The following is a 17,576-nucleotide window of genomic DNA, read 5'->3' on the forward strand; positions in this document are numbered from 1 at the left end:
CACTACGGTCACTGATGTGCCCGTTTCAGTTTCACACGTAACTGGCGGCTGTCACCTTTCAATTATGGGACAATCATGACGCAAACACTTCGTCTCAAGCAAACCCCACGTGACGGAGTGTTCAACATGGTTGAGTGGAGGTAATGGGCACCATTTACTGTAGAAATATTATAGCGTATAGTACTTGACACGGGTCTTCTCTGACGCAGATGTTACGCCGTTTGTGCCCTTGCATCCGCCGGCGTGCCGCTGACCGCGAGGAGCGGAAGAAGCTGAAGAAGAACAAGAAGGCGCAGGTGAGTAGTGGCTCTCTACGTCACACCAATAGCATACAAAACTTACTCTCGGCAGGATATCTCTCCCTGAGTCATACTTAGTTGCTTGATCCAAAAACTTGATATACATCTTTAAATGACGATTTGCGTGTGGCCATCGATGTGGCTATTGCCAATATCAACTTTCGCTTTGCACCCTCGGACAGGCAACGCACTAATTGTGTTTGCAAGATTGACTACCCAGTACATGAGAATTTTTGATGCTGTAGGTGAAGGTAGGTCGGCAATATGGTGGGGCTGCCTTTCATTTGTGGTACACTAAGCGAAACTCGATGTGTAAAAGTGCATTTCGAGATATTTTACCCTTTCACTGCAATGACCTGATTACGGAGTACATCTACGGACGCTGCACACTATTATTCTCTATTACTATACGAAACTATCTCCGATTATTGGAACTAAGTGTCTTCGATAGTTATCTAGTAGGTACGCGAATAAATATCATGCGAACGGCAGAAGAAAAGCATCAGCCTTATTATGTTTGATGAAGACCTAGGGTTTTCAGTCGCCGGCTTGGACTTGCACCCATCTCAGACAAACTACGGGAAAGCAGGTTAAAACGATACGGACACGTCATGCGAATTAAAGCAGACTCGGAGGCAAGAATAGCTATGCACCTGGGCACAAATGGCCGACGACCTCGTGGCAGATCCAAGACACGATGGCTGGACCGTACCAATAAAGATTCGGAATTCATCAATTCCACCTACACAGAAGCACCTGACAGACCCGAATGGACTCAGTTGTACCAACAAGACGACGCTGCTAAGCAATGAAACAAGCCTTCGATTTTTCAAAGGAGTCACCTCACTCACACCACTCATACTACGCTTACACTGCAGTGTTGGCAGTAAATAATTAATACGAACTTCCACTTTGGTTTCCGACAGTTGATTCTCCTTCATAGAAGAGTCAGTGACTTTCTCAAATGCCTACGTGTTCTGCCTGGCGTCAGCATATGCCGAATACGACTGCTTAAAGGATAAATGAACGACTGACATAACCAACAGAAGTAATGGGACCTGTCCTGGTACAGATGTAGAAAGGACAATGCGCCAGTTATAGACGGTGCAGACCAGCTACTGCTAGGATCTCGCTTACTGGACGCTGAGCATTTGCTCGATTTTCGTGACTAGCTGCTACCGTACCCACATTTAGTGCTTGATAACTACAGTTGGTCTCACACTCATTACCGTCGGTCACTCTGTCGTTGACGACGTAAACAGGCACTACACCCTATAGGACCTCGCGAGACGGATCTACAATCTACAGTCGCAGTTACAGCAACGTGCATACATGTTGAAGGAAATGAGTATGAATAAAATAAACTTTCCCCATTTAGGATGGTGATCCTTTACAACACAAACTAATCGTAGTGACACACTTTATTAAAATCTTTCATACCGCAAAAAAAGCTGTCGCTGCATTCGGCAAATCGCCTTACTGTACCGGCACAGATGGCACAATTTTAACAAAGTCAACTCATATCATAGTAAAATGTTCATATTAGGCATGCACGATGATGGCAATGCTTCGATGTTAATTTCTTTTTCAACGCTCACATCTGCGCATCGATGGCAGACAATAACCGACGATAAATATTGAATTTGGAGAATGATGTTAATAGCTGACATTTACTTGTAGAACTCAATGATTCTGTTTTCACTCTCATTCCTAACACTAAGCCCATACACTCCAGTAACCCTTCTACTCGCTCCCCTACAACCGCATTCAAGTCCTCCATTACCAACAGTGTTTCATCCCCTATTACTTACTGAAATATACGTTAACTACATTCATATACTTCATCTCTTCATTGTCAGCTTTCGACGTCGGCATGCGTTCATCTACTATTATTTTCGGTATTTATTGGTGTCTATTCTGATGAGAACAACCCTATCACTGAACTGTTCACGGCAATATACTCTCTGTCCAACGTTCCTATTCACAACGAATCCTACTGCCGTCATACCAATCACTGCTGCTGTTGATATTATCCTATATTCAACTGACTATAAACTGTTGTCTTTCTTCCATTTACGTCATTGACCCCCACTATATCAAGATTAAGCATTTCCATTTCCAGTTTCAGAATTTATAGCTTCTCTACCATGTTCAGACTTCTGACATAATCACATCCGGCTCTCAGAACATTATCCTTTCGTCCGTGTCTTAATCTTTTTCTCACGGTCACCTCCATCTTCGCAGTCTCCGGGGTCTTTTGCCAGTGGGGAGAGCATCATGACACTTTTTAAATTCACAGTCCACAGATCCTGTGGATTCACATAATGCGTCTCTAATGCAGCGGTTTTCATTGCCTTCTGGACCTCAAGCCGTTGATCATTGCTTTTGTTCCACCTTTATGGGCAGCTTTCCGCCCCAAGGGCAAGAGTGTGCCCTGAACGTCAGTCCGCTCCTCCGCCCTCTCTGACAAAGTCGTTTTCAGAATAAGGTTTAGTTCTTTTGCCGGAAGTCTTCTGCCGTAAGAGCTACAAAGGAGGTGCCACAACTGACTATGACAAACTATATGTAGCAACTCAAATCATCCAGCTATCCTATGCAACCCTAAAACGTTACTGATTCATCTTCTGGAGTGGCGTAAAAAGTTGCAACCATGTTAATCGACAGAAAAGACTAGCGGCCCTCATTGGCCGCAGTATTTTGCTGTGTAATATTTCGACTGTGGTTACCTCGCTTTGAAGTAACCCATTTTAACTACACAAATTCAGATGTATAATTTCACCTACACCTTAAAATAGTAAATTGGTGAGCACCCCATACGACCTGATTAACGTAGCATCACCCGCATACACATAAAAAAACCTACAGCCCTAACGAGGAGTTAGATGACATAAACGGTAGTTGGTAGCCGTCTTTCTACATCCGAAACAAGACGACTATTTAAATTTCGCACCTGTCGCCTGAGAGTGGCGTTAGTAGCACCACTACGACTTTTCAATCACGTTTCCTTGAAATACAGTCTGTAACGGTAGTAAATGTTAATTATTTTTGAGACGAGACATGGTTAGTAGACGATAGTAAAGTACGTCGTTATCAACACTTCACTTAGTTAGAATAGTACCATGTGATAGAGCTACGACAAGCTGGATGTTCCTTCTGCAATATTGCAGAGATATTTGGAAAGAATGTAGCTACTGTACTTGATTGCTGGCAGAGATGGTCACGAAACCGTACGGTTCCAAGAAGACTTGGCACCGAATGGGCAAGTGACACGACTGAGTGGGAAGACCATCGTGTACGGCGTATGTCTCTCACATGTAGTACTGACTCAGCAGCACCAATATGAGCAACAATATCGTTTACGTCAAGGATATCACCGAGCCAGACTACCTGTAACGTGCATTCCACTGACCCTTAAACACAGTTATATACCACTTCAGTGGATTTAGGGGAAAGCTCATCGTATGGCACGGTGGAATACTGTAGTGTTTCATGACGAAAGCTGATTCTACCTCCATACTAGTGTTGGTCGTGAGTTGGTTAGAAGGAAGAGCCAGTTGAGGCCCTGCAAGCAGTCTTTATGTGTGCTTGATCCATTAGAGCAACACCTAGAGCTACCGTCTGAGGGGCAATTTCATTTCACAGTTCGAGCACTGTCTTGGTTATCCCCCTCACCCTGACCGTAAATATGTACATCAGTCTGTTGATCTGACGTTTTGTGCTGAATTCATGTACATTATTCAAGGCTTTGTTTCATAAATGATTCATTCTCGCCCACATACCGCTGTTGTAACCCAAAATGATGTTCATACCGCTGTTGTAACCCAAAATGATGTTCAGGGTGTCGACATAATATCTTGGCCTGCTGAAACACCAGATCTGTCTCCAATCGATCATATGGGGCACTATCCATCGACTACTCCAGTGTGATCTACAGCTATCTGTAACGGTCCCCGTATTGACTGACCAGGTGACACAGGTATCGATCTCCATTCCACAAACAGATATGTGGCATCTGTACAACACAATGCACACACCTTTGCATGTATCATTAAAATTTAAGGTGGCCTGTTCACGCTTCCATTAACCTGTGATCTTGTAATATCTGTCAGATAATATTTTACTTAGACAAATGTACTTTGGTATTTTCATTAATCAGCAATAATTATATATTCGTATTTCACTCTGTCTCTTGTCAGTGAATATACAGAAATAGTTATTACAAGTACGTAGTCTGAACCAGTACTACATACAAGAAAGTCAATCCTGATGCAGAATATCCTTCTGCTTCCAGGCTTATGATGTCTCTGACACCACGTGCAGTGGCTACACTGCCCCTGTCGAGCAGCAGCCGCTGCCACCGACGCTGCCACGGCCGCCTTCACCGCCGTCGCCGCCGCCGCCCAGCACCTCAGGCGGCGAGACCACAACTACTGATGAGCTGCTGCCCACCACCAACTTGGGCAGTGGCGATGTCAATGTTGCTGATGACTCTCTGGCCCCCACCAGCTCGCCTAGTGGAGATAATAATGCTGCTGAGTTGCAGCCCCCCAATTCCTTTTGCAGTGGAGACAACACTGCCGACGGTGAACCGTCTCATCCCACTGACTTCGAAGACAGTGACACCAAGTCCACTAATGAACAGCTGACCCCCACTGTCTTGCACAGTGACGATATTATTACTGCTGAATTGCAGCCGCCCACGACACTGGACAGTGGCAACAAGGCTGCCAACAATGAACCACCGCATCCCACCATCTTGGATGTTTGCGATGCCACATCCACTAGTGAGCCGCTGCCTCCCAGCAACGCTGGCAGTGGCGACACTAATAGTTCTGTTTTGCTCAGTAACGATATTACTACTGCTGAACTGCAGCCCCCCACGACAATGGGCAGTGGCAACAAGGCTGCCAACGATGAACAACCGCATCCCACTATCTTGGATGTTCACGATGCCACATCCACTAGTGAGCCGCTGCCTCCCAGAAACCCAGGCAGTTGCGACTCTAATACCGCTGAGTCGCTGCCCCCCACCACCTTGGGCTGCGGCGAACAGTCTGCCGATGTTAAGCCACCATGTCCCCCCATCTTGGATGGTGGCTACTGCACATCCACTAATGATCTCATGCTACCCACCGCCTTGGGCACTGGCAATTCTATTCCTGCTGAGTCACTGCCCCCCACCACCTCGGGCTACTTCAACACATGTGGCAGTGATGAAGTACTGAATCCCACCATCTTCCAAGATGGTGTCACCACCACTGAATTATCTTTATTGCCTCATGTAGCTGATATTGCACCATCAGCCCTCCAAGGTGCACTTCTCACTGGCCCTCCCCCAAAGGAGGCTTTCCCTAAGATTTCCAAAAAAAGAAGTCCATCTGATCAGCTGGTATATCTTCAAGGCCCTCCACCGTTTCCCGCTTTTGGAAATAAAATGTAATGCTATCAGTTTGTCTTGGAACTCAAAATTAATAAAGTTTATGAAAGCATCTTTGTTATTAATGTTGAATTTTATGGCTTGTATTGCAAAATGTTTTGCTGAATCTTTGATGTCAGATATAATCTCATGTATCATCCCATGTACACAATGTGGGATAGTACTGCGCCAGCCTTCAGAAACGACCAAACTCCGAAATGACACGATTAGACACTACAGGAACACAGTGACACAATAAAGTGGAGCAACATCGCACTGCAGAAATCAGTACCTTAGTTTCACTCAGTTGTACTCAAGAAGCGCATGACAAGAATTGCTACGTCGTTTCTATCGTGGAAGTACGTTACTCGACCGTACATGTAAAACTACACCTAAGATAACCAGCTGGTTTAAACTTATGTATTGGGAATATCGTCTGTACAGTTCACAAACGAGACACTCCTCCTGGAAAGTTGACATTCTCTCATTATATCCCACACTACGTACCAGTATACAGACGTTGTGCACTGTAAAATTGCCACAGATACTATTATTCGTTTTAGGGGCTAGTGGTAGCAACCGAAATATGATAATTGCACTACTGGCCATTAAAATTGCTACACCACGAAGATGACGTGCTACAGACGCGAAATTTAACCGACAGGAAGAAGAAGCTGTGATATGCAAATGATTAGCTTTTCAGAGCATTCACACAAGGTTGGCGCCGGTGGCGACACCTACAACGTGCTGACATGAGGAAAGTTCCCAACCGATTTCTCATACAGAATCAGTAGTTCATCGGCGTTGAATGGTGAATCGTTGTTGTGATGCCTCTAAGGACGAGAAATGCGTACCGTCACATTTCCGACTTTGATAAAGGATGGATTGTAGCCTATCGCAATTGCGGTTTATCGTATCGCGATATTGCTGCTCGCGTTGGTCGAGATCCAATGACTGAAAGCAGAATATGGAATCGGTGGGTTCAGAAGGGTAATACGGAACTCCGTGCTGGATCCCAACGGCATCGTATCACTATCAGTCGAAATGACAGGCAACTTATCTGCATGGCTGTAACGGATCGTGCAGCCACGTCTCGATCCCTGAGTCAACAGATGGGGACCTTTGCAAGACATCAACCATCAGCACGAACAGATCGACGACGTTTGCAGCAGCATTGACTATCAGCGCGGAGACCATGGCTGCGGTTACCCTTGACGGTGAATCACAGACAGGAGCGCCTGCGATGATGTACTCAACGACGAACCTGGGTGCACGAATGGCAAAACGTCATTTTTTCGGATAAATACAGGTTCTGTTTACAGCATCATGGTGGTCGCATCCGTGTTTGGCGACATCGTGGTGAACGTACATTGGAAGCGTATTTTCGTCATCGCCTTACTTGCGTATCACCCGGCGTGATGGTATGGCGTGCCATTGGTTACACGTCTCGGTCACCTCTCTTGTCCGCATTGACGGCACTTTGAACAGTGGACGTTACATTTCAGATGTGTTGCGACCCGTGGCTCTACCCTTCACTCGATCCCTGTGAAACCCTACACTTCAGTAGGATAATGGTCGATTGAATGATGCAGGTCCTGTATGGGCGTTTCTGGATATAGAAAATGATCGACTACTGCCCTGGCCAGCACAATCTCCAGATCTCTCACCAATTGCAAATGTCTGATCAATGGTGGCCGAGCAACTGGCTCGTCACAATACGCCAGTCAATACTCTTGGTGAACTGTGGTGTCGTGTTGAAGCTGCATGGGCAGCTGTACTTCTACATCCCATCCAAGCTGAGTTTGGCTCAATACCCAGACTTATCAAGGCCGTTATTATGGCAAGAGGTGGTTGTTCTAGGTATTGATTTCTCAGGATCTATGCACCCAAATTGCGTGAAAATGTAATCACATGACAGTTCTAGTATAATATATTTGTCCAATGAATACCCGTTTATCATCTGCATTTCTTCTTGGTGTAGCAATTTTAATGACCAGTAGTGTATGATATTAATAATGTATCTGACTATCACAACATCTGCAAGGTTTGTACGAATAACTGCCAGCATAGATGACCTCAGCTGCAATGGAAAACGCTATGCACTATAGTATACGTTGGATCGAAAATCAGATACTCGAATTCCCAACTCACAGCGACAAAATATACTATTCCATTGTACTACTCTGCTACATGACAATGCACTCGCTAATCAACGGTGAAACGCAAATGTTCAAGTCTTTTGTTAAAAAAAAAGAAAAGAAAAGGATGAGACGTCGTACTTGATAGTAACGTATAAATATCTTTCCACTCCCAAATCACAACCACGTTGTGTATAACCTGCTAAACGCAGCGTGCTAGACAGCACTTTTAAGTAATATTTATTTTGTGTCACACTTTCAGAGATATGATTCACTCTCTTTCTTTAATTGACGTTATGAACCACACATATCCTCTCTACGTAGCAATCTTGAGGACAAAAAAGAAGGGAGGAGGCACCGCAGATTTATGTTGTACGTTGAATTGAAGCCAGAGATGGTGGGCCTTTCCACTACTTTAAGTAGCCCCAAACATTAGCAGACCACTGTTTACGACTGCTTCATGCTCAGTATTTACGTCGCGAGGCAATTTCGAACTTTTACTGTTCTGGAATACGCATTTGCTCAGGAAAAACAACACATTTGGCCTCGTTAACCTAACTTGCTAATTTTTGTGTGATATATTTCCAATAACAAGAAGAGGAGAATGTAATGTGAAAGGGATGCTTTCGCAATGCATTTTATTCCAGAGGTTTTTATATTAGTATTGATAGTAAATGAAGATGGACCACCAAAACCAATGCTTGTTTGCTACAGGAATTGCTTTATGTTCGTCATATTTTCAGCTTTCAACTCGTATGTAGAACGTTTCTAATGTTCAAGATTGCAAAAAACTTTCATATGCCTCCTTTATTAGCCCATAGCCGTGTGCAGCGAGGAAAGAAGGAATGCATCCCATCGTAACTTGTGCGTGTCAATGAAGCTAACGATTGCCGAAAGGTCAAAGAAACTGAACTGCATAAGGGTATACATCCACGCAGAATTCTGGTTTTATTAGGTAGTCTGATTATTATTAGTAACTACCCTCCAGTCCATAAACCTAATTACAGAAATGCGATCCGACGTATTCCACTCCGTGCCAGCCACGTCTTTGAGATGCCAGCTATGGTCACTTCCCAGCCCTCTGTAGGAACACATCGGTTCGACTTCTTCCTGCTGGTACTGTAAATGAGATTTGGGAACAAGGCAAGGTACGTTGGGCAACTCTGTGATCGACGAATTACTTCCTGGTGTGTACAGAATTAAGCCTCAAAGTTCACTTGATTTTTCCTGTCATTTCCATTGAATAATCTGAGTTATTATCGCTTGAGGTGTAACAAAATTTAGTACATTTACGGTTTTCAGCCCAGGAAAGTCATTGCACGTGGAAATCGCCACTAATCTTGACCTTTAAATAGCGATTTACGACTTCTAGTCACTATTGGCCTTGTAATAGGAACCCCAAACATTTATCTCTTCGCTAGCTCTGTGGTAACATGGTACTCTCTAAAAAAGCGTCAGTCCTGGGTCACGGTGCCAGTCTCGCTGACTGTGACGTTTTTATCCCTTCTGTGAAAGAGCTACAAGCTGTCAGACTAAACATCGATAAGGAAAACGCAAGAAAATACTTCCTGCTCACAGTGCAATGGTGAAAAATTTACAATGCTGCACAACAGGGAATGCCTCTTTCCGTTGCTGACAATCAAATTTTGGGTTTCTAGGAATACATAACTTTCTTTTTCAAATGCTACATTTGCATACCTGTTGAGTATGACACAGCATATCAGTTAAACACAGACCCTATCGAAGTCAAAGTGAGTAGTATTTTACTAGTTCGGTTCGATAGAGGTACGCTTGTGTACAGATACTCAGCTTTATTTAAACAGACTTTCGTCGTAAGGTTATTGTGGAAAGTTTTATTTCATTTCTTATAATACAGTGCACAATTTTCGTAGGATTTCTTTTAGTGTTGTTTAAACAATAGTGAACATGAGGGAGAAATTAATCATCAACGATATATGCGAATTCTATGACGTTATGTCATGCAGTGTGACAATGCATATGCAGTTTATTGATTACATGCATGTAGAAAACTCGTTCTGAGTTAAAGCTGTCCAACAAGGTTTGAAGAAGAATAAAATGCCACTACCACACGACAGCTAATGTAGAAAATAACTTTATGACGTATTTTGGCACGATGCGCTCTCCCCATACATAATACAAAAGTTTCGAGATGCATCTGCTGCCGGAACTACTATTAAACCTGAAAAGAACAAAATGTCGCAATAGTTGGCCCTTTTTCCACATTCGACTATTTTGAGGTGAGGAGTGAAGGGAATTATGTTCAAAGTTCCATTAGACTGATAACTTCAGCAGACCAGCAGACAGCAGAATTGCGGTTTTAATAATGTAGCAGTGAATGTATTTGAACTCCGACGTTTTGTCTACAGTGCACTACACTTACCGTTACATTAGTAGCTGAACCGTAGCTGCACCTGCTCTAGAAGTTAACAACAAATCCTCAAGAACTTCCGCATTCCACAGTGTTGTGAGATAATGGATATAGGCGGATGTAGACTTGTGAGAGATAGACAGTTACATCTTTTCTTTTGCACTGCACGACGTTTTCAACAAACAGAAAGCACAATAGAGTAGCTCAAGTGGAAAGCAACACTTCCTATTTAAATTTCTGCAGCCTGCACTGTTGGCATTTCTGTGTAGGTGGCAGTTACGTGATTTTATTTCGATGATTAAAAAATAGAGTCGAATGCATGCACTGGGTAGCCGAGAGAGCTAGATCATGGCGATTCGATCAACCAAGTTATTGAATGTACTGAACATGCTACAAACCACTACAGGGAGCTTCTGGGTCAGAATTCTCATCCAGTGTGTCGCGAATTACCCTCTCTGTTTATTGACTGGATAGCCACTGAATTGCTATTTATTTATTTAATGGGATAACAATAATTATTAAAAGGTGGCAATTTTATTTAAGCACTGTTTTTACTCTTTCGATTGTTGCCAGTCAGCGATAGTGCAATGCTGCTCGCTTTGGAGAATACACATTTTATAAGAATTATTTGGTCCAGGAAACACTTTTGCGATTACGGTTGCAATTTAGACGGTATTCGCGTAATCGTACTGATTAAAAGTTACCGATACCGAAAGACGCAGGTTCAATTAAAGCTGTGTGCACTTTTGCGCGTATAATGAAAATATTCATAACACGTTGCATAACAAAAAGAAACATGCGAATCACAACCGTGATCAAACGAAGAAAATATATGATAACATAAATGTTCTTCGCTGTTATTCAGGGCAGGCTCAGATTAGACCTTGCAATTTTTAGTTTCAGGAAATCACAAGACGTTACACTTTAGAGATATTTGTTTTGAATAACTAGTATTTACCTTCTCTCTCTCTCCTTTTTACAGCCTTTATACCTTCACATCGACTGAGTAACTTTTCCTTCTCTACCGACCAGTACGAGAACAAAATTCAGACTCAACAAAATGTCTTACATCGAATTATTACATGCTTATCCCTTAGCAATCATTTATAGTTTCGTAGTACGAACAATGCTAATTTATTCCGTGCACTAGAAAGTCTTTAATACACTGAGCGCAAAAATGAAAATAGTAAAATTATAATTACGTTTTTAATATCATGAATACTTCTTTAAATAATGAAAATAAGGTTTGACATCGTCGTAATATTAATTTTCATCGTTGTAGCACTACAGGCGCAACGGCGTTATAATAGGAAAATGAGCTACAGAGAAGCGTATCTGGTGGTCTGATGGACAGCTGAGAGGTTCATATACTCATGGTCTGGGTTCGATTCCAACTTCTGCCGATGATTTTTGATACGGAGAGACAGATTCTACTCTCTCCTGGCTACGCCAAGTGAAGAAGGTATAATGGCATAGTGGTCTGAAATTCACATTAAACATGATATTCCTTCTCTACCAAGTAGACATTAGGTTGAACTACAATAAAGTCAGGAGTGATGACATGTAGAAACTATATCACCAGTAACCTTTCTTATACTAGTTATCTATTTCTAGTCACGAAACAAACGCTTTGTAGGGCCACAGGAAACTTATTCCATCTTTTATTTGAGCTTCTGTATGTCGATAAAATTTGTTCTGAACTGGGAATGCAACTCAGACCGCCCTTAACTCGGAATTTGATCTCTTCGTGCAAATACAGCTCAACTACACTTTGTTGCTTGATCAAAACTGCAGATTCCTCAACATATTGTGCCTGAATGGGTTCGTATCCTGGCCTGGCACTGAAGTTTCCATTATGTATTGTCAAGCTCTAGCATGAGAACACCTATCTGAGGGTGAATAACAATTTTGATTTTTAATGTATTTTCATTCCTTGTCAACACTAACGGTATCTTACATTTTTGACTCCCAGTGAGACACATAACTATTTGCGAGATCACTGTAAGTTCAAGGATTTTATTCTGGCCTGCTGGTGGAGAAAAATTCGGTAGCTGACGTCTCTTTGTGTGTAGTCAATAACGATATGTGTGGGGTTCGATTACGAGTCAGCACTGAACTCTTCGTCATATTATTTCTAGTTCAAACATGTTTACATGTTGCTGCTGGTGTAACAAACCCATATTTAACGTTCACTTTCTCTATAATATAACAGCGATAGATGCCGTGTTGGAATCCCGGGGAAAAAAAAATTAATGTTTTGTCTCGTCATTTCAGTTAAAACATCTTGCTATTGCCGAGAAAATCCGATATGTCATAGTTGATTGTGCTTCGATAACAAACCGATTATGTTCTGGGTTCGAATCCCTATCCAACACAAAGCTTTACCTCACGGCATTTCATGTAAGTTACTAGTGAAGAAGCAATATTTAACATCTCTCGTAGTTCGTTAACAGGGACAATTGATGCTGGGTAAGAATTCGCGTCCGTTAAATGTGTTTACGTTATGTAATTTAAAGTTGATATTGCCTAACTAATACTGTTTAAAATTGAGATATATCACTCTCTGTATGCCTAGTCAGGAATGACTATTTGTTTCCATCAGTCACGAAATCTTTGCTTAGTCAGCATGACCTGGGTTTGAGTCCATATGCAGAACTAGACGGTTCGTCTTGTCATTTGAAGTTCATACATATTCTCAACTAGCAGCTCGTGAAAAACTTAAATTTTTGATGTCATTTTGTGTTAAATAATAATTATAGTATGTTACTTTGGAAATGAAATCATGAATATGACGAACGTATTACGTGCATTATCTATCTGATGTAATAATGAGAATGGTAACATTTCAGGTACGTCATTTATTGTAATAAATGTGAGCTTAACAACCTTGAGGACAGTCTTATCTGTGATAAGGTGTTCCATAATATTTCTAGTATCGTATTTCTACTTTACATCTTGAGTTATTGGTATACAGAGCAGTGTTTTCCAGTGGTGATTTGTTGGAACCATTTTCAATAGTCAAACGACTGTACCGAGGAGCGATTAGTGAACCTGCTAGACAGCTGCGTTATGAGGGTTGTATGCGAATCAGGTGAAATGCAATTCAGGTCGTTCGGATACTTTTCAGCACTACTGTAGATGTACGGTTTCAGCGTCGTCCGCCAACAGATAGCGTGGTGGCATAGCTAGCTGACGACCAGTGTGGTGCACACGTATGAAGCAAGCGGGCAACCATGCCACAGAAGCACTCATGCCTGCTCCCAGTTTGAAAGGGGTCAAATTGTGGCCTTCAGATTGTCTGAAAGGTCCTTTCGGAGAATTGCTACACAAGTTGGACGTCATGCCTCAGTTGCGTGACGATGCTGGTATCAGAGGTAAAGTGAACATTCTCACACCTGTAGACGAGATTCCTGACGTCCACGGAGCGCACACACTTACCCTGATCGTTGTATTGTGAGGACAGCGTAGCAGATCATACAGATACCGCATCACCGATAAGAGGACGTGTGATCCAAGACTTGTCAACATGAACTGTTACTCAGCGGTTATTAGCAATAGGGTTACGAGCATACTCACCAATAGCCCATCTTCCACTCATGCCACAGCGTAGAGCTACACAGCTGGACTGCTGACGTCAGAGAATCATTTGGATGATGGAATGGTCTGCTGTGGTCTCAGGAATGGAAGCCAACTCTACCGTCACGCAAGTAATAGTCTTTGTGCTTACGACGTGGACCTGGTTAGAGATGTCACATAGAGTGTACTCGTCCAAGACACACTTGCCCGACCCAAGCCTAAAGGTCTGTGATGCAGTAAGCAACAGTTCTCTTACAATGCTGGTGTTTCTGGTGGGGAAGCCAACCAGCGCTCGGCACGAAAAGAATGTTGTTTGACAAATTGTTTTGTCGTTCTTGCAACAGGAAGGTGATATATACTAGGCGATAGGTATTAACATTATAATGTTCGCCCATACACTGCCCACGAAACTGCTCTGCAACACATGCAGCAACTTCCCTGACCAGCACGTTCAAATTTTTCTCGAATCGATATCACGTACTGGTGTGGGTGTTCCTAAATTTGTCGATACCTGATACCTCAGAACTGTCTGAACTATTGATCTGTAAATGTAACCGTTTCATGTACTTCATATCCACAGTTGCAACAATAAATCTTTAGCGAACTAGAGACTTCTAAAAGTATGCATTAATTCTTTTCTGCTGTATACATTCATGCATACGTAATTTCATTTCTGTAATATGTATTGATACTGCTTACTTTTACGCAACATAAATTTATTTGCCGAGATCTCTACCTTTTATTACTGAATTAGTGAACATTTTTATCGTAATTTCTCCATTCATGAAATCGTTAGTAATAACAGCACTTCTCATGTTAACTAATTAACTTCATACTATCTGATCAGAAGTATCCGACACCTATTAGTGGACATTTATATGGATAGTTTCTACTCTTCTCCTCTATGACGGCATGAACTCTACTTGCCAGACTTTCTGATTGTCTGTGGAGGTATGGCAGCTCGTACTGTCTCTAGAGCAGGAATCGGGAAAGGTAGTGATGTTCGATCTGGAACGAAGTCTACATTCTAACTCATTTCAAAGGGTTCCATTGGGTTGAGGTCGTGACTGTGGGCAAGCCAATTCATTTCAGGAATGTGTTGACAGCTGCTGGCGTATGAAAGGGTACATTATCATGGCGATGTAAACAAGCATCGTCTTGGAACACTTGTTCTCCTACACACGGCTCACAATTCTGTAAAAATATGTGTTCATATCCTTCCTAATTTAATTTTTCCTTAAGCGCGTTTAGGGGGCCATATCCTAACCACGAGAAACACCCTGATACTACGTCACCACCACCTTAGCAGTTCACGTCTGGCAGTGCATATGAGGGCAGGGAATGTTCACGAGACATTCATCAGGCCCTAAACCTTCCATCAGTACTACAAGTTATTGCGTGGTTCATCTTCGAAACACATGTTTTAGGTCATCTAATATTGAATGGTGTGGCTCTGTGCACCATCTCAGGTGCCGCTTAGCAATGACTACATACATCTGTTGCTTATGAAGAGCTGCTGGACCATTTTACCCCGATTGATTTAACTCCCTAAGCCCCATCATCATTCTAGCAGGACTACTGGTAGCTCTTTCTTTGTAGTCGTTTTGGAACTCACGAGTGATTCCTTCCCGTGATTTCGTGCAATTTTCCACAACCAGTCTCAACAATGTTTGTCATTGTAGGAGGTCTGTCTGGTTTTGGTTTAGCTGCGGCTGTTCCTTCGCGATTCCATTATGCAGTAACATTGCCAACAGTCATCAAATATAGCTTTAGTAGGGTTTAAATGTCCCTCATCGATCTATTGCTCAGGTGATGTCCAGAAGTTAGTGCCAGTTCGAAGTCACTGACCTCTCCTAACCGATCTACTCTGCTGTCGCTGCTCCTCTGCTGAGAATACAATATTCCAAACTTCCTTTTCTAGGGACGGAGATGCCTCTCGTGACATCTATATCAAATTCCATGTTACATGGGGGCATCAGAATATCCTTCATGAGTTAATGTACTTAACAAGCACTGCATATAAAAGAGTCTGATTCATTTGCAATTTCTTTAAGTAACTGAAAAACCACACTCCATTATCTTTGCAGAGCATAAGTAACGAGGATAATCGCAAATATAGAAACATATGTATTCCACATTTGCGTTAGCTGCCGTGAGGATTTAGCCGTATTTCTAAAATAGGCCTTCATTTGTGTTCTTTTTATCTTCTATCTTTACTAAAGTAATCATTCATTGCGATGCATGTAACCTGACGAGCGAATTTCCTTTATTCTGTTTTGTGTACAGACGTACGCAATTATGATATTCACCGTGTCCCTTACCCTTGGACTAACTTACATTGGTTTTCAACAGTCGAATCAAAGGTCTGCAAAGTGGGTAGATAACGTAGTAACGTGTCTCATTGTTATAATTCTGCACGATCGACCCCATCTAGTACCGTGGGCGGCTGTAGGTAGAGCTCATACACACATCAAAAAACTCCTGAATATAACGTTGTCTGTGGATATTGTATCGCAGACAAAGATATAAACAACCTATTACACGGAAGGGGTCCGACAGCCGATCAGTTCCAGTCATTCCACCAGGTAGGAGGTACACGGCGCGTGTAGACGGTCAATACCAGGATTCGATCGCGTCAGTATTGTTACTTTGTGCCAGGAGGGGCTCTCAACAAGTGAAGTGTCCAGGCGTCTCGGAGTGAACCACAGCGATGTTGTTCGGACATGGAGGAGATACAGAGAGACAGGAACTGTCGATGACGTGCCTCGCTCAGGCAGCCCAGTAGTGGATGACAGCTACCAACGGATTGTGGCGCGGAGGAACCCTGACAGCAACGCCACCATGTTGAACAATGCTTTTCGTGCAGCAACAGGACTCCGTCTTACGACTCAAACTATGCGTCATAGGCTGTACGATGCACAACTTCACTCCCGACGTCCCTGGAGAGGTCCGTCATTGCAGCCACGACACCATCCAGCGCGGTGCAAATGGGCCCAACAAGAAGCCGAATGGGCCACTTACGATTGGTATCACATTCTATTCACCCATGAGCGACGCATATGCCTTCAACCATAAAATCGTCGGAGAGACACACTTTCCAGCGAGTGCAGCAAGGTGGAGGTTCCCTGATGTTTTGGGGTGGCATTATGTGGGCTGACGTACGCTGCTGTTGGTCATGGTAGGTGCCGTAAAGGTTGTACGATACGTGAATGCCATCCTCCGACCGATAGTGCAACCATATCGGCAGTATATTGGTGAGGCATTCGTCTTCGCGGACGACAACTCACACCCCCATCGTTCACATCTTGTGAATGAGTTCCTTCAGGACAACGACATCGCTCGACTAGAGTCACCTGCATGTTCTCCAGACATGAATCCTATGGAACATTTCTGGGTGGATTGAAAAAGGCTGTTTATGGACGAGTTACCCAGTAACCACTCTGAGGGATCTACGCCGAATCGCCGTTGAGGATTGGGACAATCTGGACCAACAGTGCCAAGATGACAGAAGTGACGAATACGGGCATGCATCACTGCAAGAAGACGTGCTACTGGGTATTAGATGTACCGGTGTGTATAGCAATCTGGACCTTGAACTCTGAAGGTCTCGCTGTATGGCGGTACAGCCTGCAGTGTGTGCTTATCATGGGCAATGAAAAGGTAGCAAATGATGAATCTTCCTGGCAGATTAAAACTGTGTGCCCGACCGAGACTCGAACTCGGGACCTTTGCCTATCGCGTGCAAGTGCTCTACCGAC

The 17,576-nt window shown here is 43.1% G+C and overlaps 1 protein-coding gene across 1 annotated transcript in view; it reads left to right on the plus strand.

The window, feature by feature from the left end:
* The first annotated feature begins 209 nt into the window (after positions 1-209).
* Positions 210-17,576, plus strand: part of LOC126412935 (uncharacterized) — a 103,853-nt gene continuing 86,486 nt past the window's right edge. Inside the window, exons 1-2 of the mRNA XM_050082826.1 lie at positions 210-296; positions 4,993-5,688. Of these exons, the coding sequence (XP_049938783.1) occupies positions 210-296; positions 4,993-5,688 (783 nt within the window). The remainder of the gene's footprint in view (positions 297-4,992; positions 5,689-17,576) is intronic.

Source organism: Schistocerca serialis, chromosome 7 (assembly GCF_023864345.2).
Source record: "Schistocerca serialis cubense isolate TAMUIC-IGC-003099 chromosome 7, iqSchSeri2.2, whole genome shotgun sequence".
NCBI classification, from domain to species: Eukaryota; Metazoa; Arthropoda; class Insecta; order Orthoptera; family Acrididae; genus Schistocerca; species Schistocerca serialis.